General features: G+C 39.1%; 1 protein-coding gene across 1 annotated transcript in view; it reads left to right on the forward strand.

The window, feature by feature from the left end:
• Positions 1-23486, forward strand: part of adgra1b (adhesion G protein-coupled receptor A1b) — a gene marked incomplete at its 5' end in the record, with an annotated part of 178159 nt that overhangs the window by 16229 nt on the left and 138444 nt on the right. Inside the window, 5 exons of the mRNA XM_083922752.1 lie at positions 853-924; positions 17563-17634; positions 20279-20350; positions 20522-20593; positions 20854-21017. Coding sequence (XP_083778878.1) covers positions 853-924; positions 17563-17634; positions 20279-20350; positions 20522-20593; positions 20854-21017 — 452 coding nt within the window. The remainder of the gene's footprint in view (positions 1-852; positions 925-17562; positions 17635-20278; positions 20351-20521; positions 20594-20853; positions 21018-23486) is intronic.

Consider the following 23486-nt stretch of genomic DNA (forward strand, 5'->3'; position numbering starts at 1 on the left):
AAATTCCTATAAGATTTCTGTGTTGTGGGTTAGGTCAAAGGATAAAGTTAACCATAGAGTACTGAGGATTAAGGTAGTAAACGTTAGGAAATAAATACTGTCAACAGAAAGACCTCACAAGAATAGTAATATCTGCTGTGTGTGTGTGTGTGTGTGTGTGTGTGTGTGTGATATCGTATTCTTGTCTGTCTTTTTACTCTGGTGGGTTTGAGGGAAAGCTCAAGTCCCAAGGTCCAGTGTTGAATAATGGGACAATATTCTGTATGTGTGTGTTTGTGCCTGCCAGTAACACACTCAGCAGGAAGTCCTCTCCAAGCACTACTTTTCTTTTCTTGCTAGACAAATGCATCACATGAAGAACGTGTGGCTTTTACCACTCAGCAGGGACATAATTCATCTACAAAATTACAAAAATGCAAAAGAAAACATAGCAATGGTTGTAACTGAAATAATTCAAATAGAGCTACTGCATCATGTCTGAATATGTTTTCATCCCCTTGATGCGAGCAATGGATGATTAAATTGTGCTGAACTGGCGTTTCTTGAAGCTTTTCTATCTGGCTGATATTTTGACATGGAGGAGTGGAGGATGGGGGGTCGGATCATTACCCTTCTTAACCACAAACAGCCATAAACAAGACAGAAACGTGGCCGGGATGAGTAATTTACAGCCACCAACTCATCAGCCATAAATCCTTATCTTTTGCCAACATATTGACAGCAGAGGATAAACAATTTAAGTACTTTTTTTCCGGCAGCTCTATTATTGTGATATTTACAAATGTACCTCCCTTCGCTCATTCTGTATGCTCACCTCATCTTCCCTCTCTCATATCGTTTGCCCCTAAACAGAAACCTGAGTAACAACAAGATCTCCCTGCTGAGAAATGGCTCCTTCTATGGCTTGGCTGCCTTGGAAAAACTGTGAGTACTTAAATCAAGCTCTTTACTGTTTTGACCTCCCCGTAGTCCTAATAGCTTTAATCATTGGAGCCGAGTCGCTCTATAGCAAGGAAAAAGGTAAAAAGGGGCACATGGTGGGGAATTAGGAGATCCTTGTCCGGGTTTACCCTGCAGAAGGCTTGCCAAAGGTTTTCCCCATACAACCCCTGTGCTTAACCTCAATTGCCGCAGTAAACGTCTTAAAAGGGATAATATATAGCATAATTTAAAGGCTTAATGCAGTGTGCTTTAGACTCATGATTTAGACAGATGGACGGACTACGACCATCCATGCTGATGAGTCCCACATCAGATACAGTGTCCCAGAGGGCTGTATGCGCTCTTCACCTCCTTTCAGCTGCATTGATCGCTGCTTTTCTACCTGATGGTGACACTGACATTGGCTGATGAGGAGGAAATCACAGAGGGGCTGAAATCACGAGAGAATGGCTTAATAACTCTCCTTCCTTTCAGTCAATCATCCTCAAACGTATGCATGCACACTCCCGCTCACATAGAGCACACATATTAGGTGCATACGTCTACCTCGGCGAGTGCTTGGAATATTATTACAGTCAGCTGGGCCATGACTGCTTGACACTTAAATTCAGATTGTAATGTCAGTGGAGGGCTTTTGCCCCTCTTCCACTCCTTTTTGGGTGGCTGTGTCGCCAGTCGAGCTACAGGATGATGTAACCCGTCTCCCCGGGCCTTATTAGTGCCATTAAACCGTTCTAGCATCATCCCTCCAGCTCCAGAGTGATGGAGAGATGATAGCGAGGCTTTTAAGGACATCGCCAAAGGTCTGTCGAGGCTGACCTCTTGGAGCGGGATTTAGCGTGCCCTATCCCTTCCTTCACCTCACTCTCTGGGTACAGCCTGTCCATCCGTGCTGCCACATGCAGCATTTGGCAGAGATATGTCAGTTGCTAGCAGTTGATGCCAAGCCAGGTAGCCTCAGTGAGTTGAAAGTGACGGCCAGCTGTTCCTTCGTCTGGCTCCATCTGACTGACTGGATCTGAGGGTTGTGGTGAATTGGCAGCTGATTGACAAGCTTAAGAACGTGTGTGTGTGTGTGTGTGTCTGTGTGTGTGTGTGTGTGTGTGTGTGTGTGTGTGTGTGTGTGTGTGTGTGTGTGTGTGTGTGTGCGGGGTGATCACAGAGCAAGTTTTTCTTTGTATGAAATGGAAGTAAGATAAAATTAATTAACATATTTTCTTATTTACTACTGGTGGTATATAGCCATGCAGATGATTTAAGTGTAATTTGTCCTGGCTTTGAGACCTGCTTCTCCACCCAAGCAGCAACCTGCAGGGAAAACTTAAGCCAACGCGGTAGTGCCGAAAACTGCAGTTCCTTGAATAGCCACTTGAGCCCCATGTTAAAATACCCAACTTTGTAGCAGAAATAAATAGTCTGATAAAAATGCTTTGGTCTCTCTAGCTAATTTCCTCTTTAATGACTGTACAGGGGGTGACTTTAAACAGAACTTATCTGTAAATTATAACAAGGTTCTGCATAATTAAGGACTTCGACTGCTTTGAGTGACAGGTGGGTGCTGTCACAGGCAACTAGCGTAGACTGTAGGCTTCATTAAGCCTGCCTCAGCTCAATCCACACACCACCTCTTTGCCCATTTTAATGCCTCTGCAACAGGGACAGCCGTTACTGAAGGCATGTTGTTTTCGTGTTATTTGCCCATCCCATTCTTGTGAACATGATACCTCAAGAACAGCTTGAGGTATTTTCTTCAAATGTGGCACAAATGTCCACTTGGATTCAATTATAAAGCGATGACATTTTGAATCCAAAAGGTCAAAGATCACTATTACTATGACATCATTATGTTTCTGTTCATTATCTAACTCCACTCCCACTTATCACTTAACAACCTGTAGTAACAGTTCCAGTCTGGTTTCCGTCTCCCCTCCACAGTACCCAAACCGCACTTAAAAATCACCAATGACCTCCTCATGGCAGCGGATTCTGGTCTATTCACAGCCTTTGATATCATCAGCCACCCCACCGCCCTCAATAGATTACGTTCCATCAGCATCACCCACACTCCACTAAACTGATTCAGATCCCACCTCTCTGTCCTGAAGTGATCATTTTGTTTACTCCCCATGTTTATGATTGTTTTTGTTGCTCTGTTTTTGCAATGTACAGTGTTCTTGAATTTTTAGAAATGCAACCGATAATTAAAATAAAGTGTATTATAGCCATAACTCGTGATCAGAAGTGGAGACATTTGGTCGGATACTGAATTGGTGATACTAATCTTGAAACTGTGGTGATTGTATATGTCTTCTGTGTTGCCAGGTTCAAGATGTGTGTAATGCATCTACATTTCACCAAAATATACACTTAATACCTTCTATTAAATTCCTTCAAAGTCTTCACTACATATATTACGTAAGTCTAGACAATTGATGTTAACTGCAAACTGACTGGTTTAGTCAAGTCGATAATTCTAGGTGGATAAGCTGGGGGTTAGGTGGCATCCAGAGTTGCCCGCACTGAGCATCACAACGGCTCTTCAGAAACTTATGAGGGATGTCACAAAGACTGCATATTTGTTTTAACTTCTATAGCCTTTCCCACTGGACAAAAAACTTTTGTATTTAGTGGGAAAGTTTACAGCATCAGCATTCATTCACAGGACTCTTCAGTAGTAACAGGTATTTATCTGCTCCAGCACGCAAACGTTTGCCCCTTTTCCGGTGTGATGACAAAAGTTGTCTCTGTAAGTAGCTTCTGTCGACCATAATTTCCGCCTGTCTTCGCCCAAGCACCGCTCAGACATAATTTCAATTTAGTCAGCACAGAGTTTGAAAGACTGAATAAAAGTTACCACTTTTAAAATGTTATTGGCCTACATGCTGCTTTCTATTGTTTACTAACCCTGTTTCCCAGCATGTTGGTATCATTGCACGTGGCATACCAAAAAAAACAAGCATGCTTGTCCACTGGCAATGTAAAAAAGAGTATATCTCCTATATTTTAGCAGGTTTACTTGTATTTAAAAAAAATAAATAAAAAGAAATTCACATGCTGATGTTGGTGGTCAAAGAGTATAAGCCTCTACCCAAATACAATGGAGGTGATAGGAATTGCACTGCTAGAGTTGGCTTTAGATATCAGTCAGGGTAGGAGAGGAAATGTGCTTTTCTGGTATGTTGTTTCACCATTGCTGTACTCAGAGGTCAGAGGGTGAAAGCTGGAAATCCTCAATGATGTTGCTTAATTGTTTAGCATTGCAACCAATATGTTATCATGGCAATACTATCCATACCATCATCATGACATTCAATTCAAAAGCATATCAGCATCTTCATTAATGTCCTTACAGACACTGCATTTAATGTGATTTATCTTTATAGCTTAAAAAGTGTCCTCTTTTGGGGAGGGTCCCTGTATGTTGGATGATGGCCTGGATCCCCCCATGTGGACACAAGCACATTACTATCAGCCAAACTGGGTCCCATGGGAGCAAAGCAAGAACAAAGCCAATCACTGTTCTCTGGTCAGAACACTGAATCGAGATTTTGCCTCATAGGTTCCCACCGCAGAAGCCCTCACAGTGTGAAGAATCTGTGAGAAACGGATGAGGCTGGCATACAGTACTTTTTAATTTTCACACTGATTACACTGCATCAAATTTGATACTGTGGTATGATAATGTTTTTTATAAATAACTTGAACGGATAATGTATTTCATGGATATTTTTTTAAGTGGTAGGTCTAGCAAAATATAATCTTGAATTATAGGTAATAATATCAGACGAATACGTGCAGCTGTTGGTTCCTTCTTAGGATTAGGTTCAATTAAAAAGATGAATGTTTTTAAATAATTCAACAATAATCATAAACAGCCAAATCAAAACTATAGCTCAAAATTATACATTGGTTTAACGGTAAAATGCTTTCAGATTATGAAATATCTGCGCTGCTCTTCAAATAAGCACACTCCTATAAGCTATAAGCATATTGTACGTCTTATTATATATAAACACTATTATTTTTTGATGACCGTCTGGAAGTGTTTTATTGAGAGCAGTGGGTCACTGTTTTGTTTTTTTGTTTTTTTTCTCGTCAGCTTGACCAAACATTATTTATCTAGCCTGAGGAATGTAGAGGCGAATTGAATAGACTGAGTGGACCTTGACTCAGGGCAGAGACTATCAGAATTCAGAATGGCATCTGCAATTGCTCACTTTGAAAAGTAGATGTCATAGATGTGAGGAGGCGTCCTTTAAAAAGTTTTCCGACTCCTGTCCTATTGTTCCCATCGTGAAGGTGACATTTATTCAGTCTTCCTTGTGGATGCATCTCCTTGGGAGGTGATTGATGAGGACGTGGTTAACCGCAGAAGGAAGCGTCCTCTGGCTTGTTGAGCATAAGAATGTGTGACGGACACATTCTGACCAGCAGAGTGCAGGTGGGAAAAGCTCAGTGATCACATCTCATAAACCAAATTGACCCTGAGGTTATCCTGAGCAGGTCAAAGGTCAAAGGTTATTAACAGGGACAGCAGAAAAAAATGAGGGTGTTATTGACCCATCAGAATCAATGACAGTTGATTAAAGCATCACTCAACATAAGGTTTTAAATACATAATAGTGTGTCTATTTGTCAATCAGAAATCATGCCATGATGTCAGTGTTAAACAAATAATTTGTTTTAAATTGATTTTCCTGATAATGAAAAATCTACTTTGCTCTAATACTCAAAACATGGACCATTCCCTTTTATGTCCTGATATTACATATTTGTTTTTTGTTTTTAATGAAGGACACTGAAAATGTGCATTTAGTCCATCTGATTAAAACCACAAACATATACCTGAATAATTTCACAGCTACTTTTTTCGACCTCTTTTAATTTGTTCACAATTAATATATAATTATGGTGTAATGAAGTTGTATCTTCTATTTTTATTTTTGCTGCAGCACATGTATGTCTATGTAGTTCACCAATTGTGAAGCATATCGATGTCCCTTTACTGCATGAAAAGGCCTGGTTGTTAGGTTTACCTGAGAGTATACGAAGCAAGAGGAAGCCTTAAATGGATCAAACCGTAGTCTTGAAATATAAATGGTTTTATTGTTATTTTACAGGAGACCGCTGCTGGGTCACAGCTAAGGCCAAACATGTGAGCACCATGGGTGTAACCGGTTTACTTACCAAGTTTGGAGAGACCGAGAGGACAGAGTCTTCTTCTTTGTCTCTTCCATTTTTCACTTCTCGGGGCAATTATATAAGTAGCAGATGGATGCTGGAAACCTGATCATTTTAAATATTTATTTGCAGTTCTTGTTTTGTTATGTTATTTAAGAAATAGCAAGAGGGCAAGAGGCCATGCATCAGAAGCATTTCTTGGAAGAATTTGCTTCACACTCTCCTTGAACTTTTGCTTTGTTCTGATAGAAATATCTCACACTGATGAGAACAGTAGTTCCAAAATAAGACACAGTTGCTGAGCTGTAAATTATTTTTCACAGTTCAAGGTGTCTAAGAGCCTTTTCTCCATCTGCTGTTTAATTGCTTCTGTTTGTTTTATGTGACTGTTTTAATTTTGTGTGTTGGCTGAAATGAAGGCGTCCTTACATAAGTGACTCGCTTTTAAACTTCTTTCTTTAATCTCTAAAATCTGGGGAAAAAAACAGCTCCCATAAGCAATGCTCATCCACCCACTAGGAATAAACAGCAGTGTTTGAGAAATATTAATAATCGCCCCAACTGGGCTCACGCTGTGGAGATGTGATAGTGGCAAAAGCTCACTTTTTTCTTAAAAAAAAACTAGGATTTTATAGGCTGTTAAAATATATGCAAAACAATACCAGCTGTACATTGATTTGTGTTGACTGTTTCAAAAAGGGTATTTGACTTTTATGTGTGTCTTGCCAAGAAGGTTGAATAATTAATTCATCCCTTTAGGCCTTACTGTATGTAATATTTCCATAATGCAAACATATACAGTATAGAGGAAAGCCATTGCTGTTTAAAGCTCTGGCAGCAGAAGCAACAAACTGGTCACAATGCGTACACATTCAGTCCGTTTAATTGGACTGAACTGTGTTGAACGTCCACCTTTTCCCTCTCCTCTGTGAGCTTTCAACATGTATTAATTTGCAATCCAGTAGGTGGTTATGCGTCTCGGTGTGAGTGTTTGCTGTGATGTGTATGGCCATGCCTTCCCTCAAAGCATTTGCAAACTGACCCATGAATATTTAACACATGAATAAATGGTTTTAATAAACATATTCCACATTAGCACCGCGGTTGGTGCCAATACATGTGTCACTTAGTCTTTTTAATGTCAGAGTCGGTTAGATTTTTTTTACAGTGAGGATGAGAGACGTAAAGTAAAGGAGCAATCGAAACCCGGACACAAATATTAAATTTATGTATCTGCCTAAATCTTAATATCTCTACTCAGGCTGCAAGTACTGATTATTCCGATTCAGTTAATCAGTGAATAATGTTTTTTTAATGCATCATTTAGCCTTTGAAAAGTACGGAAGCCCTAAAAGTGGATACATTACATACATTTAATTTCCTCTGTTTTCACGTGATAACGAGACAATACCTCTGTTTTCTTGTGATAACTAGATCATTTTCCTACCTTTTCTCGTGATTACGAGATAATTCATTTGAGATCTGAAGAATCCGTGTATCAATGTCAGAGGAGCAGGATAATATCGATCACCATCACATTTCTCTTCAATCAAGGCCTGACACAGGCTGAAACAGCTGTATGCCTTTTTATTACAGATAATGTTCATGTTAGTGTGCGTCCTCTAAGAAGACGTTAGCAAGACTTCAGCTTGCTTCAGCTTTATCGGAGGCGTGAGTGAGCCTGATGTCTCCATTAACTACATTTTTTCTTGTTTTTAAAAAAAAAAATGTATCAACAATTTTATATTACAACATAAATACCAGTACAGGGTGGTGTTTTAAAATCTGCACATACATATAACGAGTAAATAACCAACTGAAATCATCTTTTAGTGTTGTCTATAGTGTTCTTCATGATATGAGAAGTCTTTATAAGGCATGACATGTCACTTTGATGGAAATCTCAGGCCTATTATGTTTCATTCATTTTCTATCAAATAAATTATCTTGCTATCACGAGAAAATGGATCAAAATGATCTTGTCACAAAAAAACAGAGGTATTATCTTGTTATCAAGGGAAAACATAGGAAATAAAATGTATGTAATGTTTGACCGTTTAGGGTTTCCATAGAGAAGTCCACCAAGTTAGCAAGACTCTACAGCCATGCTAGCAGTTAATTGAGGCTGAATTTATGGCTGAATGCTAACATCAGCATGCTAAGATGCTTACAGTTACAGCGTTAACTTGCTGATGTTTAGCACAATGTTAGTTTACGGTGTTATCATGCTAACATTCACTATTTGGCACCAAACACAGTACAGATCTGGCTAATGGGAACTGTCAATTAATTATTAATTAGTTATTGTACGCGGCTCACACAGCCAACCCCAAGACCCAACAAGGGACAACAAACATGGCGATAAACATTCAATATATATGGTAACCATTTCAATACAAATGTACAAAAAGCAATGTGTTAAATGTATTGTGCAAATCTCCAATAAAGTGCTGTTGCTCTTCTTAAAGTGTCTGTGCAATTATTAAAGTGCATATGTAATTACACTCAGTTTAAAGTGCGTGGTGCCATGTTTGCAAAACTGGTGACAGTGTGCTCTTCGTCACATTCACAAATGGAAAGTACTGAGTTTTTTCTAATTAAAAAAAAAATCAACATATCATGCAAGAATTAAAGTAACGCCTTAAGGACGTAAATATTGCTGCAATGCAGTTTGGGCGCCGTTATCGCGTAGTAGTGGGTAGTATATGCGATATACAATTTTATATAATTTTGACAGTATATATTGTCATATTGGCCAGCTCTGCAAGGAATCACAAAAGTTGGAAGGATTGATCATCAGGTATGTATTTTTGTGCCAATCAATTCAGTAAAATAATGGGATATTACCCTGGATAATTACATTATCAGCCTGCTAAGTCAGAAGTTCATCAAAGTCAGTGAGATTCATGAATGAATGTCGGTACAAAGTCGCATAGAAATCCATTGAGTAGTTCTGAGGACTCCAGGTAATGTGTTTAAAAGTCTTGTTTTGTATAAACTCCAAACGTATTCTATACAATGATTAAAAAAAGACAGAAGAATATAGCAAATCCCCAGATAAAGAGCTGGAACCAGCAAATAATTGGATATTTTTACTGAACTAAAAGAATTAATCAATTATCAAAATAGTTGCAGAATTCTGTAAATCGACCGACTGTTTTTCTCCATGTTCAATCTTAAGTATCTTAAAAAAAACAAAAAAACTGGATGTAGTTTTTCGAGTGTTTCTGTGTGTGACCTGATTCTTAGCACTCTACGTGTGCGATTCATGTTGTTTACTGGAAACAAGGTGCCTTTCTGCACACACACCCTGCTGCACCACATGCCTCTGAGAAATATGATACAAGTTATAATGAATGTATGTCATTGTCTTATTTCATTAAGTGTGCATACAAGGGAACACGTCACGCAGCATCACTTTCCATTTGGATGAATGCCCAAGTGGCCGAAGCAATCTACAGTTTTATTTGCTCATGTACTTCATGCAGAATTTGACCTTTTGTGAATTTGCTTTTGATAATTACATCAACATTCAATGAGACTCTGCATGATTAAATGTTGTTTGCTACCAGAGAAAGGCTAAGAGAAAGCCATGCTTTGTCTAGAGGCTGTGCCTGCATCATGTGTGTGGTCCGGTCAGTGTATTTTTACTGTGTGTGTGTGTGTGCTTGTGTGTGTGTGTGTGTGTGTGTGTGTGTGTGTGTGTGTGTGTGTGTGTGTGTGTGTGTGTGTGTGTGTGTGTGTGTGTGTGTGCGCGCGCACACACTCTAGTGTGATGTGGTAATCATCTAGATTCAGGGAGGAATCTGCCCATTAGTGTCACATAGTGAACAGGCTGATATCCTCGGGGTCACATGGCTCAGGAGAAATTGAGCAGGCTAAGATATACAGTGCAGTTTAAATTAATTGGGAAGCTCTTCAGTAGCTTTTCAAACATTAACCACAAACGTTGAAGTTTATAGTGAGGGCTGCTCCTGTTCTTCAAACATGCAGGGCCGGGGGAGTAGAAAATGGTTATTGTTTAAACATTAATTTAATTTGAGCTGCTCCAGCTGTATCTACAGTGGATATGTGGGGCAAGTCTCCCCAAAGGTATTTATCATCTGTTCGTATGTGTGTGTACCATAAATTCTCAAATAGTGGCCAGGGTTTATGTTTACCTCAATTGAAAAGAGAAACTGGTCTTTGTTTGAGACAGGATCTTATCAGAGACAGTACTTAGATTTTATTTCCCCTGTTGTGTATTTAAGTTACTGTATTTAGAAGACTCCCTCTTTTCTTATGCGTTCATGTGGCTCACGTAAATGTGAATCTCCCTGTTAGGTCTTTATTGGGAAAAATTGGAAATGTGTACGCAGGAAGTGTGGACTTAACAGCAGCATGTTAAATTACAACAAAATAATCAGACATTATACCAATAATAAGACATTTTGACTTGTCAGAAGGTAAAGAACGTGTAAATCAAATTAATGAAGGCTGAATTCCATTTAGCTGCTTGTTTTTTCCTGGTGCCAGGAACCTTTAACGGAAGGAGAAGTCATTACATACTTAGAATTTTGCACTGGTGCCAGACTTTGGCCGGGGGAGGCCTGACACGTCTCACTATAACCCATCAAATCTGTGCTTTTTCACCATTGACTGAAAAATGCTTCCACAAAGTAAAAATAAAAATACATTAAATGATGTTGACTGATGTTTTTTCTTGTTTTCCTTGGTCTCCAAAGAGATCGTGGCTCTGTCCAGCAACTGCATAGGCTATGGCTCAACCAAAGTCCAAAATAGCAACATCGTGATACATGACCTAAACAGGGAAGGTCTGACGTATTATCGCTGACCATACTGCAATTATAGCCGGATCGATGTATTTATATCTCTGATTATAACTGACTGGACACAATGACATGGCTTGTCAGAGTTAGGTAAATATCTGTAAGAGGACTTACTGTATGTTACCGTACCATGGATTCCAGTAGTCTCAGTGATTTACATCTGTAGCCTATATTATTAGCTAGCACACACATATATTTTGACAGCGATTAAGCTAGAGAGACTGTGACCTCTGCCCTCACTCAGTAGCACCGCAGCTGCCAGTTCCTTACACCTTCATGAGAATAATTCCAGTTTTACAACATACTAGCTTAGTCCATTGGTGAACAAAGTAGCAAGTCAGATTTATAGAGGAATGTAAAGTAAAAGAAAACATTATTGAGAGAGCTTGCTAACTTTAGCCCTCCTGAATTGTATTAAATATCATTAACAGTTTGTTGGTTGGTTAGCTACTGATAAAAAAGATGCTTTATTACAATCAAATGCATGTAGAATACTACCAGCTAGAAACTAGTGACATCATGGCTCTCATTTATTTTAAAGCTTCCTCGGTATTGTTCATGCTGGCACACAGTCAGTCTCACTGGAGCACTTGATTAGAACAGAGCAATCATTAGTGTTATCAGTACCACCAGTGCTTTTACCATGACAAGTCAAAGTGTCTGCTGCGAGAAAGGCCTATTGAGAAGGGCACAGTATTTCTGTCAAAATGACAAACTCAGACCAACAGAGTGGTGAGTGTTGTTGCACGGATTGGAATAATGAGGAAATGTAGATTATGCTGGGTTTAAGATGCATGTATGTGTGCATTTATATACGTCATTCTCTAAATTGCAGGCTGTAGATCACTTTTAGTGATAGGCTTATTATGCCAAGGTACTCTTCAGAGATATTTAGGAGGTCCTTTGTACCTACTGTGGTGAATTTGTTTTCATTGTCGCCGACTGTTACTCTATATGCTAGTACAGTCATTAATGTTATTCATTGGTGTTGTGCTCTCCCCTTCTTTAATGTTGCCTTGAGATGTGTATGTCTAATCCTATTATCTTACTTGTTGTCTGCCCTATGGTGGCACTGTATTGTTGAACAGCAGAAGGGATAATGATGGGTTGCATTCCAAAGGTAGATGCACCTTGTCAAAGAAAAAATAGAGATTTTTTTCTTAAGAGCTGCATCCTGCTGTGCACTACATGGATCAGTTTTTGAGACCAAGTAGCCTATGAATGCCAGTACTGTTTGTCATGTGGCCCCATCTAGTAGACAAGATAACATGGCTGTGACGGCTGTGGAATATTGGCCTGACTCAAACCTGGCTTGGGACTTACTTTTATTATCTTCATTCTTTTTTATTTACATCAAATCAGTTTTATTGACCTTGTTTTATTGCCAGGCATATTTACAGATTATCCTGTAAAAGAAGTTGCAGAATTCTATATATGCCAGAATTAGTTAGCCTAGTGGTTAAAATGGAGCAGAGGTTCTGGGCTCGATTAGGTCAGCAATCTGAATTTTCTCTGTGGAGTTTGCAGTTCACCCCACAGTCTGAAGGCAAGCAAATCGAAAGCTCTGAACTGCCCGTAGGTGGTCAGACTGGTGAGCTGTCAATACCCTCACTTATTGTGCACTGGAATTGGCTCCAGCTCCTTGTGATCCTTACCAGGATAGATAGGAATAAATCTAAATGGGTGTCAAGGTAGCCTATGTGAGGACTTGTGTGCCATGTCTTCCCAAGGCCAGTTGGGAACTCATGGCAGTGCCCTTGTTTGTATGTGTGTGTGCATACAGAAGGGAAGGCAGGGAAATAGAGAGCGAGACTTCTTGAACTCATCAGAGCTGCTTCTTCTGGAATGCAAAGTAAGTGTTGTACTTAAGGGAAATTTAATAGTTAAAAAGTGTTGCGAGTAAGAGACATTATTTTTATTCTGTCCATGGTCCACAAAAACAACAGCCAATTTTGTTACACAGTGACAGTGTGATGCTGCTAATGCAAGGCTGGATTCCAACCTCATGATATGACATATGGACTGCCAATAATTCTAAGTTTGTTTTATACTGTTCGGGGTACCAGGCGAGTGGAGCTCAAATTACGTGTGGACATTACACATCATGTCAGACAGTTAATCACAGAAAAGGATGCAGAAATAAATGCTAAATGGACTTTAAAATAGTTTCCTCCGATTGTTGAAACTTTTTGACACATTCTGTTGTATTAGACCCCACCCGTCTGGAACCTCATAAGTTTATAACACCCAACCAGCATTTCTAACATTTATTTGCAGATATTTTTTGGCTCAGGTCTTGTTGTGTTGTCTGCGATGCTATTGTTTGTTTTTTTGACTTTAAAAATGACCTCATACACAAAGCCAGGAATTCTTAATTATCATTTAGTGACTATGATAGCAATATACGGTATGATAGCACACAGCGGGGTACACAAATATATGTATGAATCCCAAGGAACCTCATCCAAGGACTCAATTGCAATTTAAAAATATGTCTATGTCCTTTAATTATAAAGCAGGTCAAAGTGCTAAATACATACTGCACTTCACAGAATAGTGCTTTGCTAGCTGTTTGACTTTTCAAGCTAAAGGTATCAGGAAGATTTGTAGTCTTGCGTAAAGATCTTATATTGTAAAAGGTGATTTGTCTTTTTAGATTATAAAGCAGGTGAGGTGCTGTTTAAATACTTTTAAAGTATAAAATCACTCAAACCACAGAGAAATGCACACAGCCTGTATTTAGAAACGGAGTCTTTAAACGAGCCGTCAGGACTTATGTATGGTTGCGATGACACAACCAGACTATATATATATATATATAGGTAGAAAGTGCCGCTACAGTGCGGTTACAGTCATTCCTCGATTGCAATGAGGGTGCAGAAATGCAGAGAGTGTACATGTGGAAGACCCACACTGACCAATTAGAGAAGACTGGGCTTTTTCAGGAGGGGGGCTTAAAAAGACAGGTGCCAAAATGGACCATTTCAGAAAGAGGGTGAATACAGGACACATTGTATGAGAAAAATTAAGTTTTTACATTTTTAACATTAAATCATGTAACCATGAACCTGAAAATAAGCATAATTTCATGAGACCTTTAAATGTTTTGTGTACTGATTTTGTTAGTTTACATTGAGAGCTTCTCATATAGTTGTCCCATATGATTGTCTGTTCTTTTGATTGTTTTATGTACATTATGACTGTGGATTCAGCATTCCTTGATATTCTCTTAAGAGTAGCACATTTCCTGTATTTAAACTTACTCAGCAGCGACCTCCTGCCTTGTAATAAGCAGCAGATAAGGTGGACAGTTCTGAACATTCAGGCAAATTCAGAGGGCAGAGCAGTGAGCTGCAAGGCGACTCAGGATAAAAGGAGGTGCTGCAGGCAAAGGGGATGATCTTTTGACCTCCACCCTCCACCCGCTCTTTTGTAGAATATTTTACATGATCAAAGACAACTTTGGATGAGAGCGGAGATGAGAGCCAGTCCTTTGCCGAACTGATTGGACCAGGAGGTGAGTCTTTCTGAAAGGCAAATTCAGTGCTCCTCCTCAGGCGTGCTGCACCTTGCTTCGTGAATGAACACTCCCGGAGGATGTCTGCAGAACATCTCATTACTAATTCTGATTGTGAAAAGTCAGCAGAAAAAGAATGCTGAAGTATTCAGTTGTTGAGGTCAAACCAAACAGATTTATTCAAATACCATATTAAGAAAATTACATGTTACATGTTTAGATTAGAAATGAATACAGGTGGTACGATATAATGAGCAATATCAACCGGCCGCGGCATTTTGTGATTATATGACAAGCCCCTTCTCTGTGATATAAAAACCACATATCTTAAGCCTGAAGTGAGCAATTGCATTGATACAATGGTTGTCAAGAATGGCAATATATAAGTTAAAGACACATTCCTAAATTTTTATTAATAAATTATATCCTGGGCTGGCTGCCTGTATATACAGAGTGTCAGGCCAGGCGAAATTAGGACTCAGATGCCGTCGGAGAACGAGTATGACAGGCTTTTATTCTGAAGCACTTGTATCTCCTTCAGAGGAAGTGACAACAAAACGGCTTTAAAACTCTACCTCGTCGACAGACAGAGGAAAGACAAGAAAACAATAAACAGGGCTAGAAACTGAAATTCGCTCCCCAAGGAGGAGAAACCAATAACTCTACACTGGTCTAATAATGAATAAACTAAAACGTTACAACAGAAAATCACTCTTGAGGAGGAAAAGGACAAAAGGCTATAAAATTATCTACTCTTCACTGTGCTAAGAATAATTACAAAATCAAAGCGCTCCACAAGGAGGGAGGAACAAAACAAGGGGCTATGACTATCTAGAAAACAAAGAGGGTTCACAACTGACCAAAAACTTTATCAAAATCAAAATCACTCTTCGTCAGAGGTATACAAGGAAACAGAAAAACAAGCAAGGCAATACTTATCAATTTACAAGGCAACTCTGTGGCAAGGCTGTGAAATGCTGGAGCTTCATGACACGACGAAATAATCTGACGACGTGACAGGAGAAGACAAAGACAATATATACACCAGGGAAGGGTGCACAGGTGGAAACAATCAGGGATCAAACCGGTGACACAAGAGGAAGGGCTAGTGACCTGAAACGAGAGGAGAGTTACTTTTCAAAATAAAACCATGAAATTCACAAGACAAAAGCCCAAGACAGGACATTCCTCACCGCGGTGTGACACAGAGAGGGTTCCTACAGAACATACGTAAGTACCTAGCATTCACAAAAGTCAGACAATAACAAACAAACTGACCGATAGAGGCAGTAGTAGACCAGCAACTACTGTGAGGTAAAATTACTGTTTTTGTCAAAGAAGTCTGGTGGCTTTAAGGAGAGCATGGTTCCAGTGTACCATCGGAAAGGGCTGTCTGATGGCAAGGTAATGTTTTTTTTTCAGAAAAGGAGTAATGCTAAATTGTACAAAGTAAAAGGGTGTCATAATGAAGATTGCTTGATTTGAGCTACCTGTTTTATAATTACACATTTACACACTCTGGTCCGGCCACAACCTGGTTAGGAGGCTATTGGGGACTCCTAATGGTGCAGACCAAGTGTGTTTTTAACCACGGACCAAAATTCAACACAAGATACAGATCATTAAACCCCAGATGGGAGTCATTTTTCTGCCATTAATGATGGCTTGTCTGCCCTATGCGTAACTAATGCTTTACATCAGTTACTGTAACATAACCACAGTTTCCAGACAGTACATTTGGTAGGGATGTAGATATCTGTGCTTCTGATCTCTAGAGAAAATCTGCATTATTGTATGGCTCATATAAATCTATTCATTCTGTACTGAATGCTGTATGGTGAGTTATTTGGCTTCTGCTTTGATTAGGTAAAAGGAAGCGTTTTGCAATCAAACTGTCCCACGTGTCAAATAAAGAGAGTCTGAGCATTACTTTTATTTTCACTTTGGGACCATTACAGTGGCTGTGATAGGTTGATCTTGTTTTGTTTATTTTGGCTAACCCATGTATGCCCTGTGTGACTGTTAATTTAAGTTGGAGTTGAACTACATTGTTTTCACATATGGAAAAAGGCACTACCCTTCTTCTCATTCTCATCACACTGGCCATACAGTACAGTACAAAGTTAAAGGAAACAAGGGACACAATTTCAGGAAGTTTTCTTTGGCTTGTAGAGAAAACCAGAGAGGAGATTTTTCTGAGATCCATTTTTAGTAGCGTTAAAGGTTTTGGGGTGAGTGGTGGGGGTGGACAAGGAGTGCCTCCGGCTAAAACCATAACATGTGTGTGTTTTTGCCTCTTCACTGGATGTGGTCTGGGTCTTAGCATGCAGGAAATGGTCTGTGCTGTCCAACTAACAGGTGCAAGTTAATTCACTAATAAATGGGCCATCAATTAGAAAAATATATGAACAAAGGTACAATTTTAATTAGGAATTAATTTCTAAATAGCACAGTTACACTGGAAAGCTTCTGTCAACATGTGACATTGGTTAAAGCTGTCCACAAAGGTCCATATTATGCTCATTTTAAGGTTCATACTTGTATTTTCGGAAAAAAAATACATTGTTTGTCATAATAATGATAATGACTCATCATTTATTTATCATACTGTCCGTCTGAATACCTGTATTCACCCTGTGTCTGAAACGTTACATTTTAGCTTCAAAGCTGAAGTTGGTAACTTTCTGTAAAAAAATATTTGCTGAAAAAATCCATCATGACAGCACAATGAGAAGGATAAAAGTAATGTATCTTTACTCCCATCTGCTTTTCCTATCTGCTCCCACAGCCCTCTCTGTGTGCATCTAATGGCACTTGCTAGTTTCCACCACACCTGAGACAAACAATCAGAGCAACAGTCTCTGACAGTCAGTGACTGCTCTGAACTCCAATCAAACAGACTTGATACTCTGTTACTGTACTGTCTATTTCTCACATTAAGTGTTTTCAGAAACATCTGAAGCAAGTGAATTTCACCTCAAAAGTAATGCTTGACCACCACTTAGTGTCAGTACAGACAGACATGTAGATAGATAGTAATCACTGACTTAACTGTCATCTCTGACTCCTTCTCTCTCTGTCTCTCTTCTCCAGGGACCTGAAGAATAATTTGATAAGTACAGTGGAGCCCGGGGCCTTCCGTGGTCTGCTGGCTCTGAGGAGACTGTAAGTATGATGAAGTCTTGTAATAGCCTTCTCCATGGGACATGGGAACAAGTCCTCCGGCTTTAAAGACAATGAGACAGAGTGTCTAAAGTACTGTTTGAAGAGAGGACATGAACGTTTAACTGAAGCAAAAGTGTGGAAACCACTATTTCATCCTTTTCAGAATATTCTTTATTAAGGCAATGCTTAGTGATGGCATATCCTTTCTAAAGCAATGCCTTTCTTCATGTTAATATAGACTAATTCACAAGTAGGAGCTTTCTGGTGTGACCATAATCTGCAGTATTTGGGGTTCTCATGTTTTAATAGAGGGCACAGCAGCTGCTGTTAAGGACAGGGAGAGCATTTGTCATCCACTTTTCTCTAAGATTTTGGGGATTAGAACCACTGATCTGCCAGTTAGTGTACCAATTAGGCAAGCTACTATCAGCTGGCTATGGATTTGACTTTATTGTTTTACGATTCTCTTAATCAAAATGGACACATTCCAGTAATTGATTATGGGAAGAAGGATGCTTGTTGTCTATTAATTTCAACAGCAGTGAGCTGTGCCTTCTCCATCATTTTCTTTCTTCAGCAAACCCACATAGCATAGACCCACATGTTAAAAGGAAAATTCTGTCATAATTTAACTAATACAGAAACTGAAAATAAAAATATAAACTTAAAATATAATTATATTTAGGTTTGGCTTACCACAAATCTTAAATGTGTTTCTCTCATTATCATTTGGCCTCATGCACGAACCACTGGCATGAACAGATTTGTGGCTATACGAGTGATTTAGGACAACTTTCTGCATTCACCAATTCTAATATTTTGAATTTTGTCTAAAGAGTACAGGAGTTCTGGGCCGATTTAACCCAGATTGACCCTTTCTGACAATCAGAGGAGAAATCTGGCCCGGGGCCTTGATCATTAATGATGTTCAACCCAGATTATTTTATAATGTGAGCAGTTGACAGATTCAATCTTAAACCTCCTGAACTGTTTGCAGCTATATCTGCGCTGCCCCGATAATTTCAAACATGTTTGACGTTTAGGAGTTCAAATCTTGATGATTACGATTATGATTACGTCTGTACTTTCACAATACCCTATGAGTGATGAGTGAGAGTCCCGGAGCAGCTGATATTGGTGGTCATTCCAATCTTCCCTATAGCTTTGCTGATTTAATTCAGCATTTTGTTAGTGCTAAAGGTTATGGTTAGGGTTAGGGTGAGGGGCAGGGTTAGATGGTAGGGTTGGGGCAGGGGTAGTCTCTCTGCATGTTTGAAATTAAAGAGAAGAAAATCTGTGAATATTCTCCTCATGTGCGTGATGCAACCTGATTTTGAAATCAGTTAGGATTTTAAAACTCTTGTAGTTTAAACCCAGTTTTAGGTAAAAACACTCATTATGAGAGTTCCAGATCTGTCGTATGAGTTATGTGTAGTTAGTCTGCTGTATTATATTACTTCATATTATTATATTTTTTCTCCCATTCATTGGCTTTAGTATGTCCCTTAACTCTTCCGCGGACACTGCTTAAAATGATGGACTTCACTGTATATGGTATTATTAGGCTGTTAATTATGAAAATGTATGTACAGGTGTGTTTACGCGGGTCATTTACACAGTTATGTGAAGCTAGGAGAGGGGGATGAATCTGATGTGGCACACTCCGATGAGCCCACCATACAAAAAAAGTAAGAGAAGGTTAAGATAAGAATAGGAAAATATTCTTGCACGAGCATTGTTCAAATCACGGTTTGTTAAAACTAAATAGAGATTAGAGAATGAAGAACTTCACTGTGTTTTACCTTTGCTATAAAGAATTTTAACAATTTTTCAGTAACGGTTGTGTTATTTGGGTGTCTCCTCTGTCATGTGACTCCACTCAACTACTCCATTGTACTTTTTACATGGACCTACTTCAAATTTTACATAAAACTTGAAATGTCTTATGGACTTACTTACAAGGGAAACATGGAAAAAGTAATGATTTTGGTTGTAAAAAAGTACTTTTGTTTTTGGTTTCTTCTACTCGAGTAATTTTCCTGTCGATTGCTCTCATCCTGGCTTTCTACATATAGGCTTTAGAGTGAATGACATGATTGCAGCCTGATAGTTAGTGGGATCTGGGCTGGCAGGGATGCAGGCAATGAGTTAGCCGTGCTGATTCGGGGCACGTGTGCGCCAAGCTCAGGGAGCAGCGGAGTGCTAATTTAAGTGCTCCCCAACTGGTGATTACTCGAGTGCTCTGCTTATTTTCCCACAGCTGCTCCAGCAAAGCAGCTCTTTAATTACAGAGTGCAAGGGCACAGAGCCACGGACGCGACAGCACTCAGCCACTCGCACACGGAAGCCCACTGCATTTGCACGTGGGTGTTTATGTGGGTGTGTGTGTGCCAGCAATGGTTATATGAGGAGTAAAAGGTTACATAAGGTTAGAACCCATATTCCAGGAAGTTGAGTAGATGAATGAACAAGGTTTACTAACAACTTTCACAGCTGTTTAAGTTCACTGTGTTTTAAAAAAGCAAGCATAAACACAGATGCTAACAGAATAATATTCAAAGTTATGTCTCACTCAGCAAAATTGATGTTCTCTACATGAACTAAAGAATGTTCTTCTTTCTCTACTATCTTTTTGTCCTTATAGGGATCTGTCCAACAACAGGATTGGTTGTCTCTCCCCTGAAATGTTTCTTGATCTGGGCAGCCTCTCAAAATTGTGCGTAATCCCTAAATTGATAACAGTTGTTGCACAGCTTTATGCTTAATTTGCAATGTCATTACAAAACATGGTGTTTGATATGGATTTACAGTTGTGTGGCTTTAGTGAATGTGAGAAGTGACTTGTGTCTGGATGAATACCTTTCTGTTTTATCTTTTCCACAAACAGGAATTTATCTGGAAACATTTTCTCCACCCTGACCGTGGGACTCTTTTCACACCTCGTGGCTCTAAGAGTGCTGTAAGGCAAACATGCCATATACAAACAGTAATGCATTCAGTTATCTAAGTTGTGGTAAAAAAAATAAATACATCTAACCAATTTGTTATTGTTCAGGGTACTATAGAAGAAAATGTATAGGCTGTTTTCATTGCAGATATTTTGACTTACCACAGTAGGAAAGTCACATGTGTAACTAATGACATTAACAATGACCCTGGGCCAGTAAATCCAGTACCACAACTACACAGGTTCTAACTGTGTGCTGGTTTTCCCACCAGGCACTTCCGCACTGACACCTTGTTCTGTGACTGTCAGCTGAAGTGGCTGCTCCTCTGGGCCCGAAGCAACTCAGTGAGGATTGGCAACGACACAGTGTGTGTGTTCCCCACCCACCTCCATGGACTGGAGTTTTGCAACCTACGTGAACAGCAGCTCAAATGTGGTAAGGACCCACCATAAACGTGCAAGGTTAACATAAAGTGGGCAGTATTGGTTGATATTTAATAACTTTTAATATTAATGTTATCAATAAGACAGGGAGTTCCATGTAAAAAAATTAAGAATCCCTTAATAGTATTAAAACACACAATACAGTGTTCAAATTGTAATACTTTGTTCTTGAAATAAAATAATATTAAATAAAAATAATTACCCATATTATTAATTAAACTTTGCAGTTTAATTGAGTTAGTTGCTAGCTGTAAACCCAGCTAGCACTAGATTGCCCATTAGCTAGGCAACAAAAGCTAAAAGGTTAACCCTTTTTGCTACTTCAACTTTATACCTAGCTAGCTACATATACCATATATATATGTACACAGAGTGGAGATCAAGATTAGAGAACAATGTATTAATACTTGAATTATTTTGAAATATTTGTACTTTTTTGTTCAGAACTTGATATAATATCAGCTGTACCACTGCTATAGACCTACTAGCATGTCTTTTTTCTTAAATAACCAAGCAAATTAGAGAACAGAAACCACTGTGCCAGAAGAGAAGATTTCAACAATGTTTTCTTCTCTAGGATTCATAAATGAACAGGAAGTGTAGAGGCCACAGCTTTGAATGACTTCAGCACATCTGCACCCACAGGACATCACTCGTTTCTCACTCTGCTCTGGTTTGATCCTGGTCCATTCTGACTCAGTCTCTTCCACAGTTCACTAACTGTAGTGGGTTTCTTAGCCATTACCTTGTCGCCAAGAATTTTTCAGAGATTCTCTATGGGGTTTAGATCAGGACTCCGGGCTGACCATTTCATTGTTTCAATGTTCTTAAGGAACTGCTTAACCCGTTTTGCAGTGTGACAGGGGGCATTGTCTTGTATGAAAATTGCAGGTAGACAACTGCAGGGGAGATATTGCATGTTGCCAAAGGAGGTTTACAACAACTGAACCTGACATGTAGCTGTACAAGAGGCCCGACTACTGCTGCAGAAAACCTCCCCCAAACCATGACATGACATTGCTCAGGTTCAATTAATTTGGATCTGATGGGAAACATTATGTTCGGCGTCAGACTGGGGAAAGACTGTACCCAAAATGTTTAAAGAAGTCAGTTTAATTTGGAGGAACCCAAGGCCCTCCCAGCACAGTTACTGAAATGTGGAAGAGACTGCAAGAACAATGGACCCAGATCAAACCAGAGCAGTGTGAGAAACTAGTAAGAAAACATTGTTTAAACCTTTGTTTCTGACACAGTGGTTACTGTTCTCTAATTTTGCTCACTGCTTTTTTTTTCTCCACAAAGTAAATGGTGTTGTTGGTTATTTAAAACATATGCTAGTACAGCAGTGGTATTTAATATTGTATCAAATTCAGAACAATAAAAAAATTATAATATTTCAGCATGATCTCCAGTGTATATATATTGTATGTTGCATTGACAGACAGATCTGAATTATTTCAAGCAAGACATTTTTTTTACAGTAACAAAGCAAATATTGCATTTTGATGAAATTGTTTCTGTTCTCTTTAGGAATGCCTCCTAAGAATTCTCATTAGCAAAAATCGGTTTAATTTAACATTGCATTTTCTAGCGGTTAGCACAATGAGAACATGATTAAGGAGATCCATTCTGATAATAGGTTTCCCTCTCCACCCTTATCTGTCCATCTCCTGTGAACTGTTTCACTAGCCAAATATAAGGCATTGATTTAGTTCAAAATTGCCAGAGTGATAGCTCCAGGCAAAAATGGTCTCATGGCAGTTTGTGTGCTGTCTTTGCCCTGTTATGTACCACCTGTGTTGGAGGCAGCAGTAGCCTTAAATGCCAGAGGAAGGAGCTTGTGATACAGAAGTTTCTCATTGAAATCAGATCAGCTGCAGGGATCTGTGCCGGGAAAATAAATGAGCTATGCCATCTCCTGCCACTCAAAGTTATGTCAAACTGCTCTCAGTAAAGCATATAACACTTGACCTGGCAGTCATTATACCAACGTTGCTCACTGGCCAGTTGTAGAAGACTATAGCTGAGCCAAGCTCATAAAGATCTATAAAGGTTGGTGGAAAAGATCAGGTTTACTCAGAAAAACCATCCCTATAGTATATGTAGTTTTGGAAAATGAGAGGTCCTTCATATTAAAAAGCACACAGTGTGGTGTGTTTTTGACCTTACCTACAGCAGAAAAAGAAAGAAATGAGAAATACAGGAAAAAAAAGAAAAAAAACGTATTACCAGTATAGCAGTCTTTCCCAATGAAGCCTTCAGCAGGCCACAATATTCTAGGGAGGTGGGTACCCCGGATGCTTACGTATGATAGACTTTTACAATGTTCAATCAATCAGCAAATTCACAAAAATTCTTAAAGGTACAAAGGTATGCTATTTTTCAAGTTCATAGTTGTACTTGAGGTCTCTACTAGAACATGTTTCCATGCAATAACGTTCAAAAAACACATTATTTTGTA

Source organism: Echiichthys vipera (assembly GCF_963691815.1).
Source record: "Echiichthys vipera genome assembly, chromosome: 11".
Taxonomy (NCBI): Eukaryota; Metazoa; Chordata; class Actinopteri; order Perciformes; family Trachinidae; genus Echiichthys; species Echiichthys vipera.